This window comes from Pseudoliparis swirei, chromosome 23 (assembly GCF_029220125.1).
Source record: "Pseudoliparis swirei isolate HS2019 ecotype Mariana Trench chromosome 23, NWPU_hadal_v1, whole genome shotgun sequence".
Classification (NCBI taxonomy): domain Eukaryota; kingdom Metazoa; phylum Chordata; class Actinopteri; order Perciformes; family Liparidae; genus Pseudoliparis; species Pseudoliparis swirei.
In genome coordinates, this window is record NC_079410.1 from 19336979 (window position 1) to 19364104 (window position 27126).

The window sequence follows — 27126 nt, forward strand, 5'->3', positions numbered from 1 at the left end:
TTAAGAGTTTTTTTCCCCAAAATACTATATTATAAGAGTATAAAGCCAGTGAAGGACGACAATCGACCCATACAAACACTGCAAAAGCTGTGACTCTCGGCCCAACTACGCCCAGACAAAAAAAAAGAAGAAAAAAAAAAAGGATGCCAATCTTTATAATACGCCGAGGACAAGGACACAAACTCGTCAGTGATGACATTCTGGGTAAAAAAAAAAGAAGAAAAGTCCCGAACGTCAACTAGGTTTCTGCTTCACTTTCCTTTCTCCCATTTTCAAACTGAAACAGGTGTCATCACCAAACAGCTCTTGTGAAGCCATTTCTCTTCCCTCCACCCAGAAAGGCAACAGAGGCCGAAATCAGCATTGTTGCGTTTCCTGGTGGTGGGGGGGGGGGGGCAACAGAGTCATTACGGGACCCTCAGGAGTCGTTTTTACCCCTCCAGTCCGAGCGGAGGCTCTACCAAGGGCCAATAGCTCAGCACACCATTAAACACTTGTTTTTTCCCGTCAACGTGCAGAAATACAAATAGTTTCTTCCTTTTTTTAAAAAAAACAGTTTATTCAGATAAAAGACAGCAGAAAAAAAAAAATCTGAATAGATGATAAAATTCTCTTTTCAGTAGGTTTGTTCTTTTCCTGCGAGGGTGCGTTCACAACATTCGACTTCCTCTTCAGTGAAGTCAGACTGCGTTTTTCCCGCACGCGTCACATGTTCACAGGACTCTAATTTTCTAATCCATTCAGAGGCGGTGCATCCCGTCACATGACATGAAACAGAGAGGCCGTGCGTCTCAGTTGCCTTAAGTTTGTCCCTTAGAGAAATGTACTATTATAAAACTTTAATTAGATTATTTAGAATGTTTCTAGTCAAATTAATTTAAATGAGCTCCTAGATTTTGTTGATGAACACAAATAGTTTAAAGAAGCAAGAAAAAAATATATATTCTTCAAAGTCCTTCAATTTAATATTAATTAAAATTTTCTTCTGTTAAAACAATAAATACAAAATATAGTCGAGCACAAAACGGCAATAAAAAAAACTAAACACAGTAGTGTCATTACTTCTACTTGGCTGCTTCATTTCCCCTTGAGGTTACTGCCACAGGGTGTCTGGAGGACATTGTTCTCACGCTCAGTAGTTGCCACATCATATACGTTTGATCATCACTATTTGATCTTCTTCTGTTCACAACAGAACAAACTCGTCCATGCTGTTGCGAGTGTTGCCTCTCTTCAGGTCATTGTTCCTCTGGATGTAGGCCATATTGTTCGGGGGTGTATTGGTTCCCTCCTCTTCCTCCTCCCCCTCCTGACTTTTTCCTTCTGCAAATATGAACATGGGGTACGTCTCTGTAGATGTGCTGAGAGCCTAAAAAAAGAGACACAAAGAAGCCGAGAACACATTTTATTTGTCATTTCGTCAGCTTCGAAACAACCAAATGAATTCAGACACAAATCTTTTGAACTGTTGAATGAACGGAGATCCAAACCCCAAATCACGTACCTCATGAACTGTCGTGCGCAGTGACTCAAAGTCCTTCTGGCCTTTGGCATAGAACCCTATGGTGCAGCTGGGGTCCATGCGAGAGAAAGACATTTTCCTGGGATATTTACAGTGAAAGGACTGCAAGCGGAGCGGAGGAGAGGAAAGAACGAATCAGAAATAGATCTCCTTAGAATCAGAGGAAAAAGTCTGATGTGGATGTTATCTATTTAACATTTATACAGGAGGGAAGTCTATATCAAGTAATTCAAGTTTTAAAATAAATAAATACATATATAAAAACATCGAATTGTGTAATATATTTTATAATAATTGTAATAATATATATTTTAAATATATATATAGTTTTATTTGATAAAATATAATATTTGTAATTATATTTATATATATTTTAAATAATATATATAGTTTTATTTGATAAAATATAATATTTATATATATTTTAAATGATATATATATATACAATTAAAAATATATATAAATATAATAAAATAATTATAAAATATAATATAAAATTATTAAAAATAATATAAATATTTATTTTATTTTTCCAAAAATTATTTAACAAATCAAAACACTAATAGTTAACACTTTTATAGGTAATAAGAGCACGGCTGTCACAGGAGGAAACAAAACCAGAAAACCCCAAAAGAAGGGCAATGGTGCTTCCTCATACCACCAAGGGAAAGTTCTCCTTTGTTATATCCACCGTGGGCTGACAGTAGTGAGGGTCCAGGTACAGCACATGGTCATCTTTGGCATCGCAAGGGAGTAAAAGAAAAGTAAAATAGGACTGTCATCCAACAGCCGGGCGCCATCGTGATGACGTACACGATACTGCACACGTACCCTGGAAGCCGACGAAGAACAGGGAGTGCTTCGGCTTGCCTCCGATGATTCCAATGCAGCATCGCAACGCCAAGAGCTTCTGTGGAGTGAGAACGAGGAACGGGATTTTGTTCTTTAGACAAGACACACTTTAACTACTAGTACAAACCACTCGTGTGCATACTTTGACACAAGTGATGTAGGAGGGGTTGAGATCTTGTCCTCCAAGTCGCACAGGAACCAGGATGATGACGGACTTCCAGGGCTGAGGGAGAGGACGCTCACACAGCCGCTTCACGTCCCCCAAGTAGACTGAACGTACGGGGAGGAAGATACAGATGTGTCCACATGGTTGGATCATTCGCTAAACAAATGGAGCTCATTTTCCGCCGGTGCTTTTATTTTGTAGGGGGAAACTGAGCACAGCTGCATTTGCTATGCACTTCAGAGAAGAGAGAAAATCCACCGATGGAAGAAATTACTCACCGGTGCAGTCTTGTGCAACATACACGACTAGATTGGGGAGGTCCGCTGACGCTGCCACAGCTTTCCTGAGAAAAAAGGAGGAACAAATAACTTACTGCTGGACGTTACATCCTGATAGAAGCTGGTCGGGATAATTGTGCCGCCATCTCACCGGAGGATGTGCGCCACGATGGAAGGGCCGTACCAGTCGCCGGCCTTCTTCCCAGAGCTTGTGCCCCGCTCCACCAGCTGGTGGATCCCGAAGGCGGCCGTGGGATGGTCCGCAAACCACGACACCACCCTCCTGTGCATGGCCTCCATGGGTCGGTCCAGGAGGGAACCCAGGCTCAGTTTCCGAGCCCTCGCACTCGGCCCTTCCTTGGCGTCCGGTCCGCGCTCTACGCCGGCTGCGGGGCGACTCACCAGCAGGTCCATGTCGTCCTTGACCGCATGGGGGCTCACAGACCACGTCCAACCTGTAGTCAGTCATTTGCGTTTTGGTCAAAGTCACAAAGATAAGACAACTGGTTTGTACGTTTTTGGGAGGCTTGATCAGAAAACGTTTTTCTAGCATCGTCTGTTATCTTATGTTTTTAGGTTTGTTCTGCCTCTTGAGGCTATACAGATAAAAAATTGCTTTTTGGCTAACTCTGGCACATTTACAGAAATGTTATTATTAATGTGCACTGTTTAAATAAACCAAAGAATAAAAACAAATAAAAAAGGCTAGCTCGCTAGTTTTTCTAGCTCGCTAATTCTGGTCAAATTATTTGTCAAACTCAAAATAAAAAGCATTGTTTTCGATTAAAAAACCCCAAATGTTTAACTTCGACAAAACTTCCGTTAAAAAAAAGCCCAAATCGCAGTGACTCTACTCAAGAGTAGTGAAGGCTAGCTGGAGTGCAGTCACTGCTAGTTTTGGCTAAAGCTAATCTAAAGACTTTTCAAGACTGGTTTCCTATATTTGGAGAGAAAAAAAAAAAGTTCAATTGCAACATCTTTTGTCTGGAGTTCGTACAAAGTAGCTAAATCTAGTTATAATGGAGGGAAGAGGAGCATTCAATAAACCCGCCTGGTACGAGCTATCCAGCAGAGTGTCGATGTCCCTTAGATTGTCCACTCACAGTTTATCAAGTGATTTGACAACATTCTGTGTTTCAACTTGATGGTGGACATCAATTCAATTAAATTCAGTTTATTTTGTATAGCCCAATATCAGAAACTACGAATTTGCCTCAGAGGGCTTTACAATTTGTACACATACAACATCCCTGAACTTGAACCTCACATCGGATTACGAAAAACTCCCAAGAAATATAAGTAAACCGCAATGCGTTTGTGTGCAGCGTCACCTGGCGGCATCAGGTGCAGCAGCAGGCCTCGGGCCAGCAGCATCTGGCCCGTGCGTAACACGCAGCCCCAGCCGCTGTCGGTGGTCAGAGAGCAGCCCGCCAGATGAGGGAAGCCCCGTCTGTACGTCAGCCACAGGAGCGACGCAAAGGCGCGGCGGAAACGCTCCTTCGCGTCTGAAACGGTGGCAGAGCTCGAATTAACCCTCTTATTACCTTTGGGGTCAATTTGACGCCATTCAATGTTTGACGTCTCTAAAAAAAAATGATTCACATTATTTTCTTTGCTTCATATTTCATGACTTTTCCTAATTTATTGGGGACATACAATTAAACATAAAATTCACATGATGATATGTTTTCAATGTCCTGTACACAACTTGTACGCATCGGTGTCAATTTGACCCCGGGCTGTTTTTCACTGCGTATAACATAAGAAATATAAACTTTTTTATTTATTTAAAGGGCTGTTTAGGTAGTCAACAAACAAACATAAAGTACCTCACACTTAAACTTGGGAAACAATATTAATTCTTATAATTTTCTGGAGGTTTTAATTGCTGTGGTCAAAAAGGGTAAAAGATGAGTAAATTTGAAGGTAACAGGAGGGTTAAAGTCACAAGAAATCACACAAAGAAGAGTAAAAAGGCCTCACCGCGATCCCGCAGCTCGTAGGATTGGCCAAACATTATCACGGCGGATGTCTTGCTGAATTTGGATTTCTGCTTCAAGGACCAACCTGAAAGAGAGAAACCAGTTCAATCTCACAAAGCAAGAGAGATTTGACAGAAGCAAACGGCAGCGGCGTCGGAGCGGGGGACGACGGACCATATTTGACACTGTTCCACGCCGAGATCAACTTGGTTTTGAATTGGCCTCTGTCCTCGGCCTCCGGGGTTCCCCGGCTCGCATCCAGGCCCGGACGCTCCTCAGAATCCGAGGAGAGGAAGTGCCAGTCGTCCATCGGGTCGTCCGCGGGGGACGGGCTCTCACAGCGAGCCGAGGCGCCGTCGGGATTCATAGCGACCGAAGATGACTCGCGTAGGCTTGATCCTTATCGCCATGGCAGTCTAGGGAGACATGCGGAAATAAGACCCCCGGATGGACGATGCAGCCGCACACAGACAATTCTATTATTTAGCCTTGAAACAGAGAGGAGCCGCCTCTGGAACCGATTGTTTTTGTTTACCACAACAAAGTCAATCAATTTCAAGAGGGAAACCCCACGAGGTAGACTCAGCGGTAGACAGTAGACTCAGCGGTAGACAGTAGACTCAGCGGTAGACAGTAGACTCAGCGGTAGACTCAGCGGTAGACTCAGCAGTCCCATCCGCGGACACCAAAGATGCAGTAGCATGCGTATATATCGAACATGTCGGTCGAATACTCAGACCTTTTACTTGTGTGAAAATATCAAAACAACAATGCAAAAAATAAACCACAAAAAGGTAAATGTCCTGCATTTGAAATGTCACGCAAGTGAAAAAGTACAAACATAGTATGTATCAGCAGAATCAACTGCAAAGATTCAAAAGTGTGGATTAAAAGACAAAAATGCCCCCAATAAATACATGTTTATACATGACATTATTAGATCAAAATTGGTCATCGATATTCATGTTTTTCCTCTTTTAAAAATGCATTGTGCTTTATAAGCATGTACAAAATACTAATTAATTAATTTATATATATATATATATATATACACACACTACCGTTCAAAAGATTTGTGTCTTCCATGAAAACTCACTTTTATTTATCAAATGAATTGAAAATTTAATAGGAAATATAGTCAAGACATTGACAAGGTTAGAAATAATGATTAATATTTGAAGTATTAATTTTGTTCTTCAAACTTCAAGCTCAAAGGAAGGCCAGTTGTATAGCTTATATCACCAGCATAACTGTTTTCAGCTGTGCTAACATAATTGCACAAGGGTTTTCTAATCAGATATTAGTCTTCTCAGGCGATTAGCAAACACAATGTACCATTAGAACAATGGAGTGATAGTTGATGGAAATGGGCCTCTATACACCTCTGGAGATATTTCATTAGAAACCAGACGTTTCCACCTAGAATAGTCATTTACCACATTAACAATGTATAGTGTGTATTTTTGATTAATGTTATCTTTATTGAAAAAACTGTGCTTTTCTTTGAAAAATAAAGACATTTCTAAGTGACCCCAAATTTTTGAACGGTAGTGTATATAAATTAAATAAATGCAGTGGAATAAAAATCTCTCTGAACTGTAGAAGAAGCGTAAAATGGAAATACTCAAGCAAAGTAAAAGTACACAATAATTGTCCTGTAGAACAGTACTTACGTAAATACACTTTACACCAGAGAGGAACGCATACAAAATAAATAAATATCTGGTTAAAATAAATGTGACGAAAATAAACTATTGACAATTAACAAGCCGCCCAAATAAAAGTAAAATAAAAACCTTTAAATGCATATGCGTCACGTTCCTTATAGTGGCTGATTCAATACAAACAAGTGACGTCGTAATAAAAATACAAATGGCGACATCAGCTCCATTTTAACAAGCGTCGATGAGAGCTGTCATGCATCGGAAAATTTATATATTTTTTAATTTCACGCCCCTCCAAAAAAATAGAAAATCAAGAAAAAACTTTCAGGCATCCGACAAGTTCAGAGTCCGTCCACACGCAGAATAACTCGCATTTATAGTTCGACATTTATCTCTTACCATTATTCGGACATCGTCGTTTCCTCTTCTTTAAATAGAGCTAATTAATGTATTAATCATTTAGAGAATTCTTCTGCATTCGTTTCGTTGGAGATAAAAAAAGAAAGTGTCTTCGAGCAGCGAGCAAATGAGTTTACACTCACTTCCTGTTTATACCGGTGATCCGTTTGCAGCGCTGTGATTGGTTAACAGAGGGCCAATCACAGCGAGCCCTCGATTATTCCTCTGAGTGATTATTTAATGTTCATAGTTAAAAGAAAGTCAAACAGGACGAGGGGTTTCTCTGCTTTTTATTACATTTCTGCACTAAAGGCTTTTTGCATTGTTTTTTTTCACAACGGTGGCTAGTAAATATTTAGCAATATAATGGACAACAGTCAGAGATCAGTGTTGCTCTAAGAAAAAGAAAAAATGAAAAAAAATGAATCAAACACGGGGACAAAGATGGACTTGACAGAAATATGAGCGTCGAGGGTAGTCACACATATTTTGGTAGATTTCTAAATGTAAAATGTATAAATATCTAATGTTAGTAGTGAAGCAGAAATTCACAAACCGGTGTAAAAAAAAAGATAAAAACTTTTATAAATAGAACAAATAGAAAAATACTCAAATAAATATACAAGACCAGAAAATAATAATAATACAAACTAAATTCCACGCAAAATAAAGTGCAATTTTCTCACATCACACACCACACACACAGTTCCAAATGTCCGATGACCGCGTCGTCGTTCTTGATCTCGACGTGATCCTTTAGCAAAAGAGTGATGCACCTCGGGTACTTTCGGTGTAGGTGTGACGTCATCCACAAGGTGGCGGTCTCAGCCGGGTCTCGCAAAACTACCAGGGTCTGAACACCCGAGAGCAAACCACGCCCCCTCCTGTCCAGGGTGTGGTCAGTACCGCTGCGCAGGGGGCTCGATGCGTCACACTGGGCACTGTTGGATTGCATATTATTATACATTTAACAACAAAAACCCACATCATCATCCCCGAAACAAAAAGACTGGCACTCTCCCTCACACGTGACGTTACACACACACACACACACACACACACACACACGGTGCATAAATAGAAACGCGTGAGTGAGCATCTACTCTATGCTGTGACCTCTCTGCCTCCTCACCTGACACACTAGTGTTCACTTGACAGCCTAAAATATACAATTGCAACATTTTTTCCACTACGATCATTGGAGACAACGTTTAAAACAACAACAATGACATCAACAACAAAATAATAATAATAATCATTTATTTTATATAGCGCTTCTCAAGACACTCGAAGTTGCTTTACAGTTCAGAGTCCAGTAGTCATACACACACACAGTCATCCCGGTGGTGGTAAGCTACATCAGTAGCCACAGCTGCCCTGGGGCAGACTGACGGAAGCGTGGCAGCCAATCAGCGCCTACGGCCCCTCCCCCACCACCAGCATTCATTCACATCCATACGAACCGGGGTGAGGCTGCGGTGCATGTTTTTATGATGTGTTTGCTTGGCTTACTGCGTGTTTGCTTGGCTTACTGCATCCCTTACTTTTCCCCCCCCGACTATCCTCGTCTGGAGCACAATGTAAACTTGGCAATTGGGAGTGGAGAGGGGGGGGGGGGGTACAACATAAATAAATAATTAATAATAAATAAAATACAAAAGAAAGTGGCATTGCATAGTGTCCCTGTGCGAGTTCATCTCTCCGTCTCCCTCTTTCCAGTCTTAAATTCAGCCCTTAAACACGTGAAGTGCTTTGACGTCTCTCGGTCCGGGTTCCTGTCGCGTGTTTTGGGGTCACGACCTTGACCCTTGACCTCAGTCCCTGGACTACAGCGCGCGTTCTTCCGACTAACTGCAGGGCGTCACTGGAGCTGATCCCAAGAGAGTCACGCCCATTTCTTCACACACAGCGACCAGCTGGTTGTTCACAGTGTTCACCACCTTCAGGTCGTCTACATATATATTATTTTTTGTCTCTCCTTTTTTAAATATCTTACATTTTTCCGTGTGCATGCATTAAGACATAGCCCCGCCCCCTTTATTTACAGAACATTGAACACACAGCACATACACAGGCCTACGTTACGATACCACGTGCGACGCCCATTTTGCCAACGTGGCCGACGCATCTTTGTTCTACATCTCGCGTTCTACGCGTCGCTCGTCATCGACGTGGAGTTTCTTCGTCGGCGTGTTCCCGTCTCCCGCCCGCTCAGAAGGTTCTGCTCATTCGGGAGAAGGCGCTGCGCTCCGATCACGAGTGATGCTTGGAGCCGCGGGCGTTTCCTTTATCGGGCGCCGGCGCCGCGGCCGCCGCCTGAGCGCCGGAGCCGCGGCGCCCGGACGAGGACTCGGCTTTCCCCGCCGCGCCGCCGCGCTTCTCGTCGCCCGGCTTGGAGGCGCCGCTCGCCCTGGCGCCCTCTTGCGACCCCGCCTTCATGGGCCCGAGCGCCGTCTTGGCCGCGCTCGTGAGCTGCGTGACGAAGCCGGCTTTGTCCGCCGGCGATGTGGGGCGGCACCGGCCCACGCAGGGCGGCGCCGGCGGCGTCGGAGCCGCGCCAGAACGGGGCGAAGCCGGGTTCTCCTCCAGGACCTCCAGGTGCGCCGCTCGCGCCTCCTTGGCCCCGTTCGGCACCTTCTCGGTTTTGGATCTGGCGTGGGTTTGAACCTGGGTGGGAATCGGGGGGGCGGGTCCCTTGACCTTCGTCGCCTCGGGCGTTTCCTCGCCGCCTCCCTTCTCCGCCGCCTCTGCGCCTTTACGCGGCGGCTTGGACTGCTCTGAGGACGAAACCTTCTGCACGGCCCCTTTCTCCTCCGTGTTCTCCTGACTTCTGGTGGCAGGCCCGGCGTCACTCTGCTGAAGGCCCCTCCATGGCGCCGGAGTCTTCTCGCCAACTGGACTCTTGGCGGCAGTCGCCTGACCACTTCCTGCCTTTTGAGCTCGGTCCCCTGGGCTCGGCTTGGCCTCCGCGGGGGAAGAAACCAGCGCTGTACTCGCCTTCAAAGCAGCCGCAGCCGCAGCCGCAGCCGAGTTATTCTTCAGAACCTCAGCCGAGGTTTTCCTCGCGTCAACACCGCTGGTCTCGGCCTCGGCTTTTGTCGCCGCGGCGGCGGTCTGCGTCGCTTTCTCTCTCGGCGGGAGCAGGGTGTCGCGGCTGAGCGGCGACTCCTGCCGGCCCAGCCTCCTCGCAGACTTGAAGCCTCCGATCTCCCCTCCCATGGGAGGCGAGGGCGAGGAGGAGGAGGAAGGAGACGGGGGGGCGGGCCCGTTCTCCCCCTCCATCTCCAGCAGGCTCTGCAGGCTGTGCTCGCAGTGGAACGAGTCCCTCCGGTAGTCGCCGTGCGACACCTCCAGGCTGTGCTTGCGCAGCGACACGCCGCCGGTCAGAGGGGACGGCGACGCCGACGAGGAGGACGACGACGGCAGAATCGGGGCCCCCAGCATTTCCGCCGACTGCACCCGTTGCAGTAACGGGGACCGGGGCGGCTCGGCGCTTTTGGGCCGGGGTCGGGCGACGGGCGGCGAGGAGTGCAGCTTGGCGGGGAACGTCTGCGTGGTGTTGGAGCTCCCCGCCGTGTGGCCGGAGAGGGGGGGGGGAGAGGAGGTGGTCGGGGAGGGGGTGTGAGCCAGGGGGGAGAGCGGGATGTTGCCGGCAGACTTGCAGCGGGCCGAGCGGTACTGCCGATGGAGTTTGGGAGACAGGCCGTGGAGGGAGCTGGGCCTCATGTGGTGGGAGGCCGCGGGGGAGTTGGGGGTGCTGGAGGCCGGGGAGCTGCTCTGGGAGGAGGTGCCTGAGGAGAGGAGGAGAACAAACTCTTTGGTCACAATGGGCTCGACGCTGCGTTCGCTTTCTGTCAAGAATGAAAAGGTTCGCAGTGAAATGGGATTTTTTTCAAGTTTAATTCTTTAATTTAAGTTTAAATTGTTGCAGTGATGTCACTGTGGCTCACTGTGGGTGTGGTTATATATACATACATACATATATATATATACATATATGTATATATATACATATATGTATAACTATATATACATTTACATATATACATACAGTATATACGTGTATATATATATACATATATGTATATATATACATATATGTATATATATATATGTATAACTATATATACATTTTCATATATACATATATATATATATCAGAGCCTTTTTAAAATACAAAAAAATATAGAAAATATTTATATATAAAACCTTTTATATATATATATATATGGATATATCGGAGCCTTTTTAAAATATAAAAAATATAGAACATATTTAAATATAGAAAATATTTATATATAGAACAGAGCCTTATATATATATATATATATATATATATATCAGAGCCTTTTTAAAATACAAAAAAATATAGAAAATATTTAAATCTAGAAAATATTTATATATAGAACATATTAAAAATATAGAAAACATGATCATATTTTCCTCCCACATGGAGGCCAACCCTGTTTTGAGTTTTTAAGGTCATACTATCCACACTGAGAGAGTCAACCTAGGCACCTCCACACTAACCCATGGAAGGGGACTCGGTGAGGGTGGAGCGGTAACTCTGCGTGGGCGAGCGGGCGGAGAGGCTGTGGGTGGGGGAGCCCGGCAGGCTGTCTCCAGATGACAGGGAGCGGTTCAAAGAGGAGAGGCTCCTGCTGGTGTGCAGCAGGTTGGACTGCTTGGTGATTTTCCTGAAGAGGGAGCTTCTCTTCTTCCTGAAAGGAGAACCACATGGAGAGGAGAATAAAGGGACGCGAAGCACAGGAGACGATGAATCCTTGTAGTGAAACGCGGTAGCTCACTCGGGTGCCTCCTTGGCTCCTGTCCTCTTGCTGCGTCGAACCATCTTGGATTTATAGCTGGATTTACGGGCAGGACCCACTTTTATCGAGGTGTTTTCAAATGGAGTAGTCGTCACTGTCACCTTGCTTCCACTCTGTAGATTATACACGCATAAATATATATATAAATATCTTCATATTTTAAAAGCACATGTTATTTGAGCCATACTATTTAAAAACACATCTTGTAATGGATAAACACGTGAGTGAGGTCGGTGGTCTGCACCTTCAGGATGAGCTCCACCACCTCTGTGTGGACCAGCCCGTGCACCGATTCCCCGTTTACGTGAGTGATGAGGTCACCGGCGCTGAGACCGCCTTCCTGGGCGGGACCCCCGTCCTCCACATGCTGCGGTCAGAACACAGAGATATTTATTATACTTCACACTCATTTTGACCTCATACATTATCTCAAATCTGACGCAACTTTTGGAAAATGTAAGATTTAAATGACTCATCAAAAAGCCTCTCATCAAACTTCCAGTTCGCACGATGCCCTTGTTTAACCAAAGTGTGATAGTTGGCTCCGCCCCCTCACCCAGACCATGTGGTGCAGGCTGTACATGTCGCTGTCTCCCATGTAGACTCGGATGGCTCGCAGCGTGAAGCCGTACTTCTTCCCCGAGCGGTGGATGGTGATGGGAGAGTGCAGGATGTTGACCACGGGGGAGTAGTCCCTGCTGGGGGAGGAGTCCCGGGAGGACGGGTTGGACGAGAGCGAGCGAGGAGACATGGGGCTCGCCAGCGGGGAGGCGACATGTTGCTCCACTGAGGAGAGACGGGACGCAGCTTTGAATACGTTTTTACCTTCGCATTGAAAATATTCTTTTTACCATAGCACGGTCAATTTATATCCAATTGGCATGCAACTAATGCCAAAATGTTCATAATTCAATGCCCAATCTTGTGATATGCGAAGGTATGCGCTCTACCGAGTGCCCGTTCTAGTTTTATTATGTATTTATTTCCTGAAGCAGTTCTTTGTTCTACCTGCAGGAATGACGATGGACAACGCCGTCGCCGACGCTGATTTGATGACTTTGGTCCCGGGTCGCGCGTTACGCTTCTCTCCTTCGGCCGAGAGCTGCTGGTGGCGGACCCGCCGCAGCACCAGGTCGGTGGCGGCCCCGTGGGGCCCCTGTGGGTCCGGGAGCCCCAGGACAGCGGCGCTCCCCAATGGAGGCGCCTGCGCATCGGCCGGTCTCAACACCTTCTCTGTGACACACGGTAGAGACGCGTTAGGACGGCGTTGTCGCAAAGCGACGTGGCGCTCCCTCGCCTTTCTGCTCACCTCCAGCCGTGAGCGCGTTGCCGTCCTTAAGGAGCGTCCTCGGGTCGCCCTGAGACGGGGGGGCCACGGCGCCCGGGGATCCTTCCAGAGACATCCCCCTGGTGGTCACCGGAGGCTGCCTGCTGGGGGCGGGCAGCTCGGAGTCCACCTCCAGGGCGGAGGCCAGGCGGTGCGTGTCCATGAGGGCGGAGAAGCGTCTCCGGGCCCCCGACGGCGGGCTGTAGTCGCTCTCCGTGAAGGACGACTCGGAGCAGGATAGGCGCTTCCTGGGAAAAGCAAGGCAGGAATGCTTTACGTATAAAGTTATTACAAAGACAAACATCGTGTCATTGTGTTGTTGGGTCACTGTTGTGGCTCTCAAACGGTCAACGCTGACTTTTTATTGAAATAACTTGTTGTGATTCCTCCATCTGTGCTTTTTCAAATAAAAGAATAAAGACAATTTCAATTACTTTCAAGTAAACTGAACGTGCAATCACTTTGTTAGAACAATGCAAATAAAGTTATATATGTGGAAACAGGCAAACTGACAAATAAATAGCTTACTGGGACGACAAGTAACCTGTTTTGCACTGGATAATAAAGATAATTTTAAAGATAATAACAATATAGAGAAACCGTGGAAAGACAAGTTCAACTATTTTGCAATAAAGAGTTTTACACTTTCATTCATTTTCAAAACAATAACGTGCAACTTGTGCAAAACAAAATGAGTGCAGATATGCGCGTCAAGTTGTTTTAGTATCAGTGGCTGCAATGAGCCGGCTTTCCACGACAAACCTTTTTTTAAACGGGCTTGATACGGTCAATTCAAGCTCAAAGTTGAGCTTTTATTTTGAAGGGCAACAGCAGAAAAGCCGATCTCACGGAGATTGGCTTTTGGCAAAACGGCAAGAATCAGCGAGTCGCGCATGCACAAGCGTAACTGTTGACGGCGTAATGTTAAAATGTCAACATGTGTTTATTAATGACTTTATTTTATGTTTGTGTACTTTGAACTTGTGTAATAATGTGAAGTTCTCAATAAAAGGTTGTTCTGCATTTCTTCCTGCGCCCCACCTATAGTACCACAGCTGCCCACTAGAGGGGCGCGCCCCACAGTTGGAGAACCACTGGGTTATCCATCTATTAAGGAGAAACGGGTGATGGTCGGGTGCTCACATCTCAGGCGAGCCGGCCCTCCAGCTCTTGTCTCGGAGGGTGAGGCTGCCCAGACTCTCCCTCTTGGCCACCCGGTCCTCTCTGGGCAGCTTGTGCTCCCGGAGCGTCACGCCAGGCGCTTTGTGCTCCAGCTGGGACAGCTGCTCCATACTGCTGTACACCTGCAGGTCCACACACCGAAACACACAGACGGTCAGCATTGTGTTTTTTTAGGGGTCGACGAGGTTCTGACGTGAGCGTCCGGCCGGACCTTGCTGAATCGAGGGGAGCAGGACGAGAAGCGATGGATCTCCACGGGCTCGTCGTCGTTGGTGTCGTCCTCGTCGTAAGACTGAACGTGGTGGTAGCGATCGGATCGGGCTGCAGGGTGAGAAGGTCGAGAGGTTAACGGTTCTCCATTTACTGGAGTCACCGTGGTCAAGAGGGCGTTGTGGCAGAAGACCCCTAATAATATATGTATATACAATACCGTTCAAAAGTTTGGGGTCACTTAGAAATGTTCTTATTTTTCAAAGTAAAGCCCAGTTTCTTTCAATGAAAATAACATTAAATTAATCATAAATACACTATATGATATATTCATGATATATTACTTTATTCGTCCCACAGTGGGGAAATTTCAAAAATCACATCAGAGTTGCACTATACATAGTTAATGTGGTAAATGACTATTTTCTGGTGTTTAATTAAATCTCCATAGGTATCTAGAGGCCCATCTCCAGTGTTGTGATGGTACATTGTGTTATCGCCTTAGAAGACTAACGGAGGGGTAGAAAACCCTTGAAAACCCTTTTTACGTGAGCGCAGCTGAAAACAGTTATGCTGGTGCGAGAAGCTATAACACTGTCCTTCCTTTGAGCGACAAGTTTGAAGAACAACATTAATATTTACAATAAAAGTCATTATTTCTAACCTTGTCAATGTCTTGACTATATTTTCTCTTCATTTGATAAATAAAAGTGTGAGTTTTCATGGAAAACACCAAATTGTCTGGGTGACCCATAACCTTTGAACGGTAGTGTGTGTAAATATGATCTTCCGTGCTCCGTGCCGTGAACCCCGAGAAGCAGACTCACTGTCAAAGTAGCTGGTGTCTTCCTCCGACTCGAGGTGAGGGATGAACTCGGCCTTCTGCCTCAGCAGGCTGTTCCAGTTCACCTCCCCGAAGAAGGAGTGCTGCCTCACTTCAAAAGCACCACCTGGGAATGGAGAGACTCACATATTCACGAAGGCTCCAGAAGCTTATCTTTACGAGAATAACTGTCTCAGCATTATTAATACAATGAGGGTTGTCACTGTACACTGCTCGGCCCTCTGGTTGAACTGCTCTCGTTAACTCTCTACACACACACATCATACACAATCCTCTATACTATAATTATTAGTTATTCAGCCTATTTAAATTATTTATTTATTATTTTATTTTATTTATATTATTTAATTTATTATTTATTTATTTTTATTATTATTTGTATGCAATCTATATTCATTATAGTTTTTATTCCCCCTCTTCTTTATTTGAATTTTTTTCTTGGAGTGTGCACCATTTGTTTTTGTGTGTGTGTTGCACCTGAACATCACGCGTACCAAGACATACACCTGATGAAAATAGACAAATAAAGTGACTGTATGTAAATACATATTGTTATGTTGTTGAAAACTATATAAAAAGTGAGTAAAAAATCAAAGCACCAGCTGGAGGAGGTGGAGACAGACGGGCAGGAAGACCCAGAAGGAAGAGGACTCATTTGGGTGAGCTGGTGAGACTACAGTTATTATTCCAGCTCACTGATTCCTAATCGAGGCTGTAAGGTTACATCAGAGGATACTGAGAGACACGGCGGAGCAGCTCATTTATTATAATGAGATTATGATTTAATAAAAAAGAAGATGACAAATATTTAGTCAACTGTGACGCCAGAGCTCCACTTTTGAGATTGAGAACGTTGAGAACTACAAGTAATGAATAAACGGCTGATAAAAATACATGTAATGGATTAATAGTTTAAATAATTAGATAAAATACTTTTAAATGATTGAATAGTTCTTAAAATACCAAATAAATGGAAGAAATAGTTATCTTCAAAGACTGAATAAATGGTTTAAATAGTTATCTTAAAATCTGAATAACTGATATATACATTTATAAAAGGTTTAAATAGTTATCTTAAAATACCAAATAAATGGTTGAAATAGTTATCTTAAAATCTGAATAACTGATATATATATAATATATATATATATTTATAAATGGTTTAAATACTTATCTTAAAATACCAAATAAAGGGTAGAAATAGTCCTCTTAAAATGTGAATAACTGATATTAATGGATGGTGGTAACTTCGGGACCGGTGGTTAACATGGGGTCAGGTGACTGACCTGTGCCCAGGCGAGCCAGAGGATTGGTCTGCAGCAGGGAGGAGATCAGGTGCTGGGCGTCCAGAGGGAGAGCCTCGTCTCCTTCTGGCCACACGATGTCGTCTGCAGCAGAAGGAGAGAGGAGGTGAGGAGAGAAGAGGTGAGAGGAGGTAGAGGAGGTGAGGGGAGGAGATGAGGAAACACGTCTCTGGTGCAGAGGTGAGGAAAGGTTATACTCAAATAACGCTCATTCAACTTCAGACCTGTGAGCTCTCACCTGTAATGACCTGTGAGCTCTCACCTGTAATGACCTGTGAGCTCTCACCTGTGACCCCTCACCTGTAATGACCTGTGACCTCTCACCTGTGATGACCTGTGACCTCTCACATGTGACCCCTCACCTGTAATGACCTGTGACCTCTCACCTGTGATGACCTGTGACCTCTCACATGTGACCCCTCACCTGTAATGACCTGTGACCTCTCACCTGTGACCCCTCACCTGTAATGACCTGTGACCTCTCACCTGTGACCCCTCACCTGTAATGACCTGTGAGCCCTCACCTGTAATGACCTGTGACCTCTCACCTGTGACCCCTCACCTGTAATGACCTGTGACCCCTCACCTGAAAGGACCTGTGACCTCTCACCTGTGCCCCTTCACCTGTAACGACCTGTGACCTCTCACCTGTAATGACCTGTGACCCCTCACCTGTAATGACCTGTGACCCTTCACCTGTAATGACCTGTGACCCCTCACCTGTAATGACCTGTGACCTCTCACCTGTAATGACCTGTGACTTCTCACCTGTAATGACCTGTGACCCTTCACCTGTAATGACCTGTGACCCCTCACCTGTAAGGACCTGTGACCTCTTACCTGTGACCCTTCACCTGTAACGACCTGTGACCCCTCACCTGTAATGACCTGTGACCCCTCACCTGTAATGACATGTGACCCCTCACCTGTAAGGACCTGTGACCTCTCACCTGTGACCCTTCACCTGTGACCCTTCACCTGTAATGACCTGTGACCTCTCACCTGTAATGACCTGTGAGCCCTCACCTGTAATGACCTGCCCGAACAGCTCCTCCGGCGTGTCTCCGAAGAAGGGCACGCAGCCCACCAGGAACTCATACAGGATGATGCCCATCGCCCACCAGTCCACCGGCTTCCCGTAACCTTGGCGCAGAATGACCTCGGGGGCGATGTACTCCGGGGTCCCGCACACCTGGAGGGACAAATAACGTCTTGACTTCCTCAGGTGTGTTAAGATTCCGCCAGGTGTGTGCATTTCTGCCACTAACAAGCACTAACATGTATTGCAATGCAAAGACAATCTACAGACGTGAATGGTTGCGGTTGACGCACATTTTTGCCGGGCGACTCGAACGACTCGAGTTTAAATATTTAAACTTTGGTCGAAAAATTCGCCTGACGCCGAGTCCGTTTGTGGGAGGTCCTCAACAGGTATGAAGCAGAACTAGTGGATATTTCTTCTATGGTGATGACTGTTTCCACGGAGTAAAGGCACAGAGATAAGCCCCGCCCCCTCTTAGGCCGAACGAAGTGAATGACGCGGAAAAGCTTTTTCGCATCATTCGCTTCATAATTTATGTTTACATCATTTTACTTACCGAGATTACACTAAACCACCTTGTCATGTGATTTATGTTCACACCTCTACCTGTGCGTAACACTTGGTTGCACATGTTTGTGGAGCATATTGAAGCTCCGGTTATGTCTTTTTGGTTCATGTGCCGTCGGGCAATGCACTGAATGATGACGCGTCGTAATTCACACACACGAGAAACTACGAGCCTCAGCTTCACGCCGAAGAAAACGGCTCGAGACAAAAATAAAAATAAATAAACCTCTCCTCAGAAGATAATTTGATTATAATAGCTGAGGAGAAAAAAACCGAGCCTATTGTGAAGAAGAGTGTCTTCTTCACGCCCGGCACACAATGACAGGGGGGTGGGGGGGGTGGGGGTATCATCTGCATAGAGATGAAGACATCAAAGGATGTTTCGTACTTTACTTGGGAGAGTCTACACACACAAAAAGACACATTGCAAGTGTGTGTGTGTGTGTGTGTGATGATTTAAAAACCCTCCAGCAGGTGTGATGTGGATTGGAGTCACCCGTCTCACCTGTTTGTCCAGGAACTCCCGAGTGTCCTTCTCGATGTGTCCCTCGTACAGGTTGGTGGTCAGACTCATCAGACCCATCTTAGAAAGGCCGAAGTCCGTGAGCTTGACGTGTCCCATGGAGGTGATGAGGAGGCTGAGGGACACACAGCGGCACCGTGAACACACGCCAGCTTCCTCTCTCGCTCTTTTTAAAAATGCATCGTCCAGCGGTCTCACTTGTCGGGCTTGAGGTCGCGGTGCACGATGCCGTAGTTGTGCAGGTACTCCAGCGCCAGGACGGTCTCCGCGAAGTACATGCGCGCCATCTCCACGGGCAGGGCCCCGATGTTCTTCAGCAGAGTGGCGCAGTCTCCGCCTGCCGGCACAATGCGCACGATGTGTAAATATATAAATAAATAAATACACGTGGAGCGGCTCCACCACCACAAACAATACTTTACATGTTTGGGGGGATTTCTTTTACTTTCTTTTCTTGTCTCTTTTCCCTCGTGAGAGCTCACTACGCACTCAAAGCCGTGTGGGGCACACGCCACACACACACACACACACACACACACCTCATGCTGATTACAAATCTGAATGCACAGACGTTAAAACAGTTATATCTTGAAAAGGGGTAAAACTCAACCTAATTTAATCAGGGTTCAAACACATTTTGAACGATCGATATCCATGACCTTTAAATAACTTTTCTATGACATTTAAATGACTTTTCAATTAATTTTCATTGACATGAGTTTTTCATGACCTTTCTATGACTTTTCATTGACATTTAAATGACTTTTCAATGAATTTGTATTGACATGACTTTTCCATGACTTTTATATGACATTTAAATGACTCTTCCGTGTCTTTTCTATGACTTTTCAAAGACTTTTCAATGACATTTAAATGACGTTTCAATGATTTTTCAATTAATTTTCATTGACATGACTTTTCCATGACTTATACTTTGAGCGTCTTTCTTTTAAAAGCATATGAATCATTTCTAACTCAACGTAAATAAATTAACGTATGAATATAGCATATTTTCATGACTTTTTCAAAACTGGCCTGGAAATAACCATTTTTTTCATTCCATGATGTTTCCAGATTTTCCATGACCGTACGAATCCTGAGTAATATATCATAAAACTGGCGGAGGTTGACCAGTTCTCGCGGGTCTCCTCTTACCCTCGACGTACTCCATGACCATGCAGAGGTGCCGGCGGGTTTCGAAGGAACAGAACATGGAGACCACGAAGGGGTTCTCCGCGAAGGTGAGGATGTCTCTCTCCACGAAGGCCTGCTGGATCTGGTTCCTCAGGATCAGGTTTTGCTTGTTGATCTTCTTCATGGCGAACCGCTGGCGGGTCTCCAGATGCCGGACCAGGTACACGGCACTAACACACACACACACGCACACAAACACACACAGAGTTATTCTGAGGTTGCCTGATTGCAGCTGTAGTGTCGGCGCGCCACGACGCCCTCCGGGACTCACCCGTACGCTCCGTTGCTGATCAGCTTGATGGTCTGGAAGTCGGCTTCTTCCGGTGGCTTCATGGCTCTGATCTTACCCTTCGGATCAAAAGATCACCATGACGACGTATTAAACGTGATCCGATGTGAAATCGAATTTAAAAAATCTCCATAACACATGAATACAGCCTCATTGTCGAGGAAGTCACGTCGTCTTTTTGGCACTGTGACTTCAGTGATCTCACATTGATCTTATCTCATCAAATCTTTTTGCCTACTTAGCTGAATTTTGGGAGTTGGAGGCGTGCCTAATGCTGGAGGGATGGCCCACAGATAGGGGGGGGGGTATCTGTTTTGTAAGCTTCAGCATAAATTAGCTCAATTAGATTTATATATATATATATATATAATATGCCAAGTCATTTGCAGATGAAGCAGAGATTTTCTGTGAAAAGCAACTTGATGCCGTGACTCAGCAAAAATAAATTTAGAACTACCACCTGTTGGCCAGTGTTACATCCCCCGCCTGCTCACGTCCTTAATTTACCGCATAGGACATTTGTGTGTGAAATTGTCCCAATTATCAGTGTGGCAGAAAGACAGGGTGACGAATGAGGAGGATGGAGAGAGGAGGAATGACCTCGTGCAGGACCTCACCTCCGTCGAGTCGTCCGTCTCGGGTGTGAGCGGTCCCTCGCTGTTGTAGGTATCCAGGTGGACCATCTCTGATGAGAAGCATATTGCGGTTTAAGTAATTTATTATCTGACAATGTAACAGCTGTGTGTGTATCCCCCCCCACCCCCCTCACCGTCAATTGGGTCCCTGGTCAGTCCCAGCTGGCTGATGATGTAACGAGGAATGTCCGTCTTCATCAGGTGACCCTCCTTGGCGTGGTCCTCTGCCGCCTCCAGCAGATGGTAAAACTCCTCGGGGTTGAACTCCTGGAAACCAAAGCATGACGTCGTGATGCAGGGGGTACATTTACAGGTTGGTTAGGGGGCAGTTTCTTCCCCCACTGACTGAAATCCAGGGGCATCTAAAAAGAAATTGTGGGCACTTTTTTTTAACTTGTGAAATAACATTTCCACCACCAGGTCTGGACTCCAAGGGGAAGGGGGGGTCTATCTAGTGGCTGATCGGGGCAGTCGGCCCCTCAATTACAAATCTCCCCGTAGAATCCAAGCGCCTAAGATATGAGACTTTAACATTTCATATCATCTGTTAACAATAAACAACATGACCCTTTCCTTACCTCCCTGATTGACATATTCTTGAGCTATGCTGAGAAATGAGGCGCAAAGACGACGCAACCGGGTCGGTCTGAACCTCAAGAGCAGATCCCCGAGGCCGCGAGCTCCACCAAGGACTTCATGACATCGGCTAAACATTGAACTGGACACGTTGGATCTCAGGGGAGCGTTTCATCCTCTGAACCTCTCTGGACCTCTCTGGACCTCACTGAACCTCTCTGGACCTCACTGAACCTCTCTGGACCTCACTGAACCTCTCTGGACCTCTATCAACAGCTCTGGACCTCTATCAACCTCTCTGGATCTCTCTGCATCTATCTGAACCTCTCTGGACCTCTCTAGACCTCTCCAGACCTCTCTGGACCTCTCTGGACCTCTCTAGACCTCTCTAGACCTCTCTGAAACTCTCTGGACCTCTCTGGACCTCTATAAACCTCTCGGAACCTCTCTGGATCTCTCTGAACCTCTCTAGACCTCTCTGGACCTCTCTGGACATCTCTGGACCTCTCTGGACCTCTCTGGACCTCTCGCAACCTCTCTGGACCTCACTGAATCTCTCTGGACCTCTCTGGACCTCTCTCAACCTCTCTGGACCTCTCTGAACCTCTCTGGACCTCTCTGGACCTCTCTGGACCTCTCTGGACATCTCTGAACCTCTCTGGACCTCTCTGGACCTCACTGGACCTCTCTGGACCTCTCTCAACCTCTCTGGACCTCACTGAATCTCTCTGGACCTCTCTGGACCTCTCTGGACCTCTCTGGACCTCTGTCAACCTCTCTGGACCTCACTGAATCTCTCTGGACCTCTCTGGACCTCTCTGGACCTCTCTGAACCTCTCTGAATCACTCTGGAACTCAGAGACACACGATTGTTTCCGCGGACCGTCATCCGACTGCAGCACCGTGGAATTACATCGAAGCTTTGGTTCTCTGTATCTCGGTATTAATCAAATATGAGGAAAAAAACTGTAGCGTGACTCATCGAGTGGGACGCGAGGCGGTTATAAAGCCACAAAACACACACACACACACACACACACACACACACACTCAACCAGACAAACACACACATGAGACGTCCTTCAACTTTAAGGGACACGTTGGTCTGACTCGGCGGGGGGGCTGCCGACTGGTATTAGTCGTACTTTGTCTACTCTAAATGCAAATGCCAGACGGACTGGATTGGCTCCTTCCCTTTGATCTCCGGCCCCCCCGCTGTGCATCAGAGGGCCTAAACGCTTTTAATAGGCGAACAAACGAGTGTCTGTGCAAGCTTCATCTCAAGAAAATCGATTCGCCTCGAGTCACATCAGAGGGACGTGAAGCGGGGACAAGGGCAGAGGGAGGGAGGGGGGGGGCATGGCAGAGGGCGGATAGGATGTCATCTTACCAGGCACTCCAGAAGCCTCGCCGGCCGGGAGATGGCGATGAGGAGCTTCTTGGCCAGCTCCGTGACGAAGGCCACCTCGGTGCTCTCCGAGCGCTCGAAGGCCTGACGGGGAGAGATTTCTGATCATTAAAAAGAAAACAAAACATGCCGATACCATCAAATCAAAAGGAACCCTGAGTAATCGCAGCGATCAAATCAAGCCCCCAGAATGAGGTCGCTGATGAGATGCCCGATCCCCGTTATCAGCTCCGAGCGATTAGCTCCGTTTACCGAGTCATTTCAATCTCATCTCGTCTCAAAAGGCATTCGCAGGTCTGAATGAAATTAGAAGACTTGAGCCGAGTCCATCCCTCCGTATCCTCCCACAGTGTCACAGTGAGAGACTTCTGTTTTGCTTAATTTAAAATGCTATTTTAATATATTTTTGTGAAAACCTTGAGACATATTTTCTAACAGAGGAAACCAGTGAGTACATAACCCCATGGAAGGTTTGTTGTTTTGGGTTGATTGCCTGTTTTGTATTTGGCTTATTGGTTTTGATGTATGCCTTTTGATATTGTATTGTTTGAAGGAGCTATAGAGGATTTAATCCACTTCCTCTAATAGATAAATCAGACATTTATTTTGAAAGGGTAAAATGAATCGCAGTTTTGTTTTTTACGTTTGAATGCAAACTCGATTGTACGACTTCGGATCTCACGGATAGATGCGCATTTATACATTAAATAAAAGTGTAATAGTTTAATGGATCTGTATATGTCAGCTGGGATCGGCTCCAGCGCCCCGCGACCCTAATGAGGATGAAGCGGTATTGATAATGGATGGATGGATGGATCTGTATAAGAGTAAAGGTCTTACGGTGGTGATAGTTTACTAGTTTAATTAATGTACTGTGACCCAAAGGAAGAAAATTAAGAGAAATGTCACCAGATCCGTTACACAGTGTTCTCAAATATTAAAATTGGTGATAATTTCTTTATGTGAACCTTAATTAATAAATGTTTTTACCACAACTAGCTCTAAACACATTCTCAAAATAATAAAATAATCAATACAAGTGTTAAAGATATGCACGTCTGTATGTGCGCCACACACACACAGAATACACACACACACACACAGGCACGCACACACACACACACCTTTAGACCCGCTCTCCTTCAGGACCACTTTTCGATAAACAGCCATATATCATTAATAAAGTCACCGGAAAAGTGTTTATACAGGATAAAACGTCACAACACACACGCCGAGGTGTCTATTTATTACTACTCACTCCTGTTGGGAACTCTCGGGCTCTTTAGCTTTAGCTAAACGCTCCGCCACGCTCCCCTAGATAGTTGATAACTTTGTTCTTCTTCATCTTGGCGCTGTGCAGGTAGGAAGCGAGCCTTGAGTTTAGATGACAGATGTATTCACTTGTTCTCTTATTATGTTTCTTTCAGTTTAACATTCTTGTGTTTTAGTGTGTTTTTCATTTTATAATCTTTATTTGACGTTTATATATCTTTTTGTCGGTGGGTTTTCAAAAACTATTTTGAAAGAGAGCCGGGGAGACGAAAGTGAACCAGTAACAATGATGTGAAACGAAAACGATGAGCTAAAAGATGTTAAAACGCTGCGTAGATCTGAGGGGAACTGCAGCGTGATAATGATCTTTTGGCCCATTTCTACATGCAACAACTGTCATGTTTCCCATTGTTTACTTGAAAATGTTAATTTAAAGTGCAGATCAAGATATATTGTTGGTACTTTTGTTGGTTTTTTAAGGTTTGATACCCAGCTCTGATGCAAATGAGCCCATCAGTGATTATTGGGTTTATTGCTCCCGTTGTATCTTTTCTGTAACTCACGTCCTGAAGGAGCTTCTCCAGGTTCTCCTGCAGCTCGAAGAAGTAGACGGAGGTGATGAGGCCCTCGCGGGATTTTTCCAGGCAGTCTCTGGACAGCTCAGCTATCTGGTGGTGAATGAAGCTGAGGACGCCGTCGGCCAGTGGAAGAACGTTTTCTGGAGAGAAAGCCTGGAGGAACTCGGCCAGCCTCCCCTCCATCTGTGCTGTGGCCTGGTGGATCACAAGAGACCGGGAGCAGTGGAGAACTGAGACGGTGAGAATGGGGATTTCTTAAGAGGACCCAGAGCTATGTGAGGTGTTAGGTTGTAATAGTTTATTTTGATAACATGTGCAGAGGTCTTATGCTTTAAATTAATACGTATAGAAAGATATTGTAATAGGAAATATTAGAGAGAATATTGATATTGTTATTAATGTATTATGAAGCATAGGGGTAATGTTTACTCTATGCAAATGTGAATGGCAAGAATGAATGTATGTTGCATGAGAGTGACTGTATGTTAGTATTATAGATTGACGAAGCCGGTTGAAATCCGTGAAGTGACTTACAAAAATAGACAAGACCTTTATTGTGAAAATACTTGTTTAGTGACTTGACCGGAAGTGACGTTTTGACCCGGGGTTCAGTGACATTCGACCCCTCCATTGTTCTAGCGGGACTTTGAACCAACCAAAAGGTGTTAAAGGCTGGACTCACCTTTGAGAGTGAGGATTGGCTGTTTTTGAGACTAATACTCTGTACTGGAGAAAGAGCGCTCTCTTTCGACGGAACCCAGAGGGCTTCAGGCTGGATCCTGAGGAGCCCGGGACCATCACGAAGACCGCGATCGTGAGCCTTGATCGTTTTGTTTTACTTTTCTTGCCATTAAATATTGTTTAACTTAATTCATGCGCATCCGAAGCCTGATTCCATCATCTGCGAAGTGCCCAGTTTCAGAATATCCTTATAGAGGTCAGAAAACTATTTAATTTGTACCTCCGACATTGTGGCGCTGCCAACTTCAATGCAATGTAAAAAATGTCGTCCCCCATTTCACCATTTAGCCCAATGAGCTTTTACCTCCAATGAACTCCGAACATTACTGCCAAATTTCCTCAGGGTCGATTGTTATATCTCGGTCAGCCCATTTCCTTCCGATACCACCCTCAGCCCGCCAAGAGAGTGAACGGAAGAAAAATGAGGCTGCTTTGTTGAACTGTTGAAGGCTGTGGCAGCATTTTTAATGCAGTGACTAAACTTAATACTCTCTCTGTAAGCGTACCGCGACTTGGCACTGACACATGATCTCGTTCGCTATGGTTTAGCAAGCCCATGGCTTCTTTTTTAATAATTATTTTAAACTGTGTTTGTGTTTACTGTGCCTTTGTTATACACCAATCTGAACATGCTCAATCATAAATTATATCCCCTTTTTATATAGGATTATAACGTTATTGTGGCCTGAAAGATAGATTTTATTCTCTTTAGGATTTAGGATTTGCTGAGTGTTTGAAAAAATTAATAATTATGGAATATGATGTTTATCACAAAGCAGGTTTGTGTGTGTGTGTGTGTGCGTGTTTGCGTGTGTGTGTGTACGTCTCACCTTTGGAAAGCGCTCTTTGTACACATGGTTCATCATGACTATCTCATTATCATAACAGGAGGAGGAGCGTCCTGGGCTGGGGGGGGGCAGAAAAACATGGAATATAGTTATAAACATTTTGCTTTAAAAAAAGCGTCTGAACCTTGCATAATTGTTGATTAGCACTTTAAGTTCAACATTAAAGTGAGACTGTGAGTCAAAATAAAACGTTTAACAATCTGAAAAACGTAAAACATTAAGAAAGGAATTAAAATAGCTTATTGTAGCTAATGTCAGCTAACACCAGCTAAGCTAGCTTTGAAATGACTGGTCAGTTTAAGTTAAATTTTTCCCTCTGCGATGTAACATGTGCTCGCTTTAAATAAGGCAAATTAACTGTTTAAATGTTACTTAAAGTGAGCCCATGTAACTTGATGAACTGATGCTAAAGCTCAGTGAAACAGAAGTAGAAAAATGGTTATTCGCTGACTTAAGCTACTTTTAATGATAAATTAAACATTATTTTATTCTTTAAATGGTCTTACTTTAACAACCAGCTAATCTTGATACGTCAGTTACAAAGTAATAATGCTTTGTAACTGAAGTTAGCTAACATTGGCTAACATTAGCAACCATAGATTACTGGTCATACTGAACCAAGAAGATCTTCTTTCAGTTCGTTACCGAGTTTCTATTATTGATGAGCTTGTCTTGTCACACACACACACACACACACACACACACATACACACACTCCACTAACTCTCTCCATTCATTGGTTAATTTCCCGTGCTGATCGAATCAGACATGCTAGCTTTAAACCGGCAACATAAATAAAAGCAGCACAGAGCTCAAGCCGGGGTGACCCCTGTAAATCTGCTTTTAGAGAGTCCCTTGAAAAAAGAGGACAGTGCTTTCGGGCAGCTGAAGCCG

General features: G+C 45.1%; 2 protein-coding genes and 1 long non-coding RNA gene across 5 annotated transcripts in view; 1 reads left to right on the plus strand and 2 right to left on the minus strand.

Moving 5' to 3' along the window:
• Positions 1 to 530: 530 nt before the first annotated feature.
• LOC130188566 (cysteine protease atg4da-like) lies at positions 531 to 6982 on the minus strand. The gene is made up of 11 exons (XM_056406960.1): positions 6864 to 6982; positions 4975 to 5216; positions 4802 to 4885; positions 4150 to 4323; positions 2970 to 3273; positions 2819 to 2883; positions 2517 to 2644; positions 2354 to 2432; positions 2181 to 2257; positions 1505 to 1624; positions 531 to 1369 (listed from the first exon to the last, which is right to left on the minus strand). The coding sequence occupies exons 2-11, from the start codon at positions 5165 to 5167 to the stop codon at positions 1187 to 1189; spliced, it is 1407 nt and encodes a 468-aa protein (XP_056262935.1). The 5' UTR covers positions 5168 to 5216; positions 6864 to 6982; the 3' UTR covers positions 531 to 1186.
• A 154-nt stretch (positions 6983 to 7136) lies between these two features.
• LOC130188302 (microtubule-associated serine/threonine-protein kinase 1-like) overlaps positions 7137 to 27126 on the minus strand; it is a 50209-nt gene continuing 30219 nt past the window's right edge. For 2 of the 3 annotated variants that reach the window (XM_056406585.1, XM_056406584.1), the window contains exons 7-27: positions 26215 to 26290; positions 24629 to 24838; positions 22776 to 22877; positions 20944 to 21076; positions 20792 to 20859; positions 20157 to 20233; positions 19847 to 20055; positions 18890 to 19028; positions 18674 to 18806; positions 17586 to 17751; positions 16542 to 16643; positions 15239 to 15361; positions 14413 to 14522; positions 14163 to 14323; positions 13002 to 13267; positions 12701 to 12925; positions 12249 to 12478; positions 11937 to 12059; positions 11672 to 11805; positions 11394 to 11584; positions 7137 to 10654 (exon numbers count right to left, since the gene is read on the minus strand). In XM_056406585.1, coding sequence (XP_056262560.1) covers positions 9117 to 10654; positions 11394 to 11584; positions 11672 to 11805; positions 11937 to 12059; positions 12249 to 12478; positions 12701 to 12925; positions 13002 to 13267; positions 14163 to 14323; positions 14413 to 14522; positions 15239 to 15361; positions 16542 to 16643; positions 17586 to 17751; positions 18674 to 18806; positions 18890 to 19028; positions 19847 to 20055; positions 20157 to 20233; positions 20792 to 20859; positions 20944 to 21076; positions 22776 to 22877; positions 24629 to 24838; positions 26215 to 26290 — 4516 coding nt within the window. In that variant the 3' untranslated portion in view covers positions 7137 to 9116. Of the gene's footprint in view, positions 10655 to 11393; positions 11585 to 11671; positions 11806 to 11936; positions 12060 to 12248; positions 12479 to 12700; positions 12926 to 13001; positions 13268 to 14162; positions 14324 to 14412; positions 14523 to 15238; positions 15362 to 16541; positions 16644 to 17585; positions 17752 to 18673; positions 18807 to 18889; positions 19029 to 19846; positions 20056 to 20156; positions 20234 to 20791; positions 20860 to 20943; positions 21590 to 21619; positions 21645 to 22775; positions 22878 to 24628; positions 24839 to 26214; positions 26291 to 27126 lie in introns of those variants that run through there. The other variant, XM_056406586.1, reaches the window with a different exon arrangement.
• LOC130188303 (uncharacterized) lies at positions 24795 to 25513 on the plus strand. Its single transcript, XR_008830598.1, has 2 exons — positions 24795 to 24881; positions 25283 to 25513. It is a non-coding gene; the product is annotated as an uncharacterized LOC130188303 (long non-coding RNA).

Coding starts and splice junctions, on each gene's coding strand:
- LOC130188566 (XM_056406960.1), bottom strand. CDS start 5,167: ATGAATCCCGACGGCGCCTCGGCTCGCTGTGAGAGCCCGTCCCCCGCG. Junction 4,324..4,801: donor CTACGAGCTGCGGGATCGCG/GTGAGGCCTTTT, acceptor CCACCGTTTCAG/ACGCGAAGGAGCGTTTCCGC. Junction 1,625..2,180: donor AGGAGAACTTTCCCTTGGTG/GTATGAGGAAGC, acceptor CTCCGCTTGCAG/TCCTTTCACTGTAAATATCC.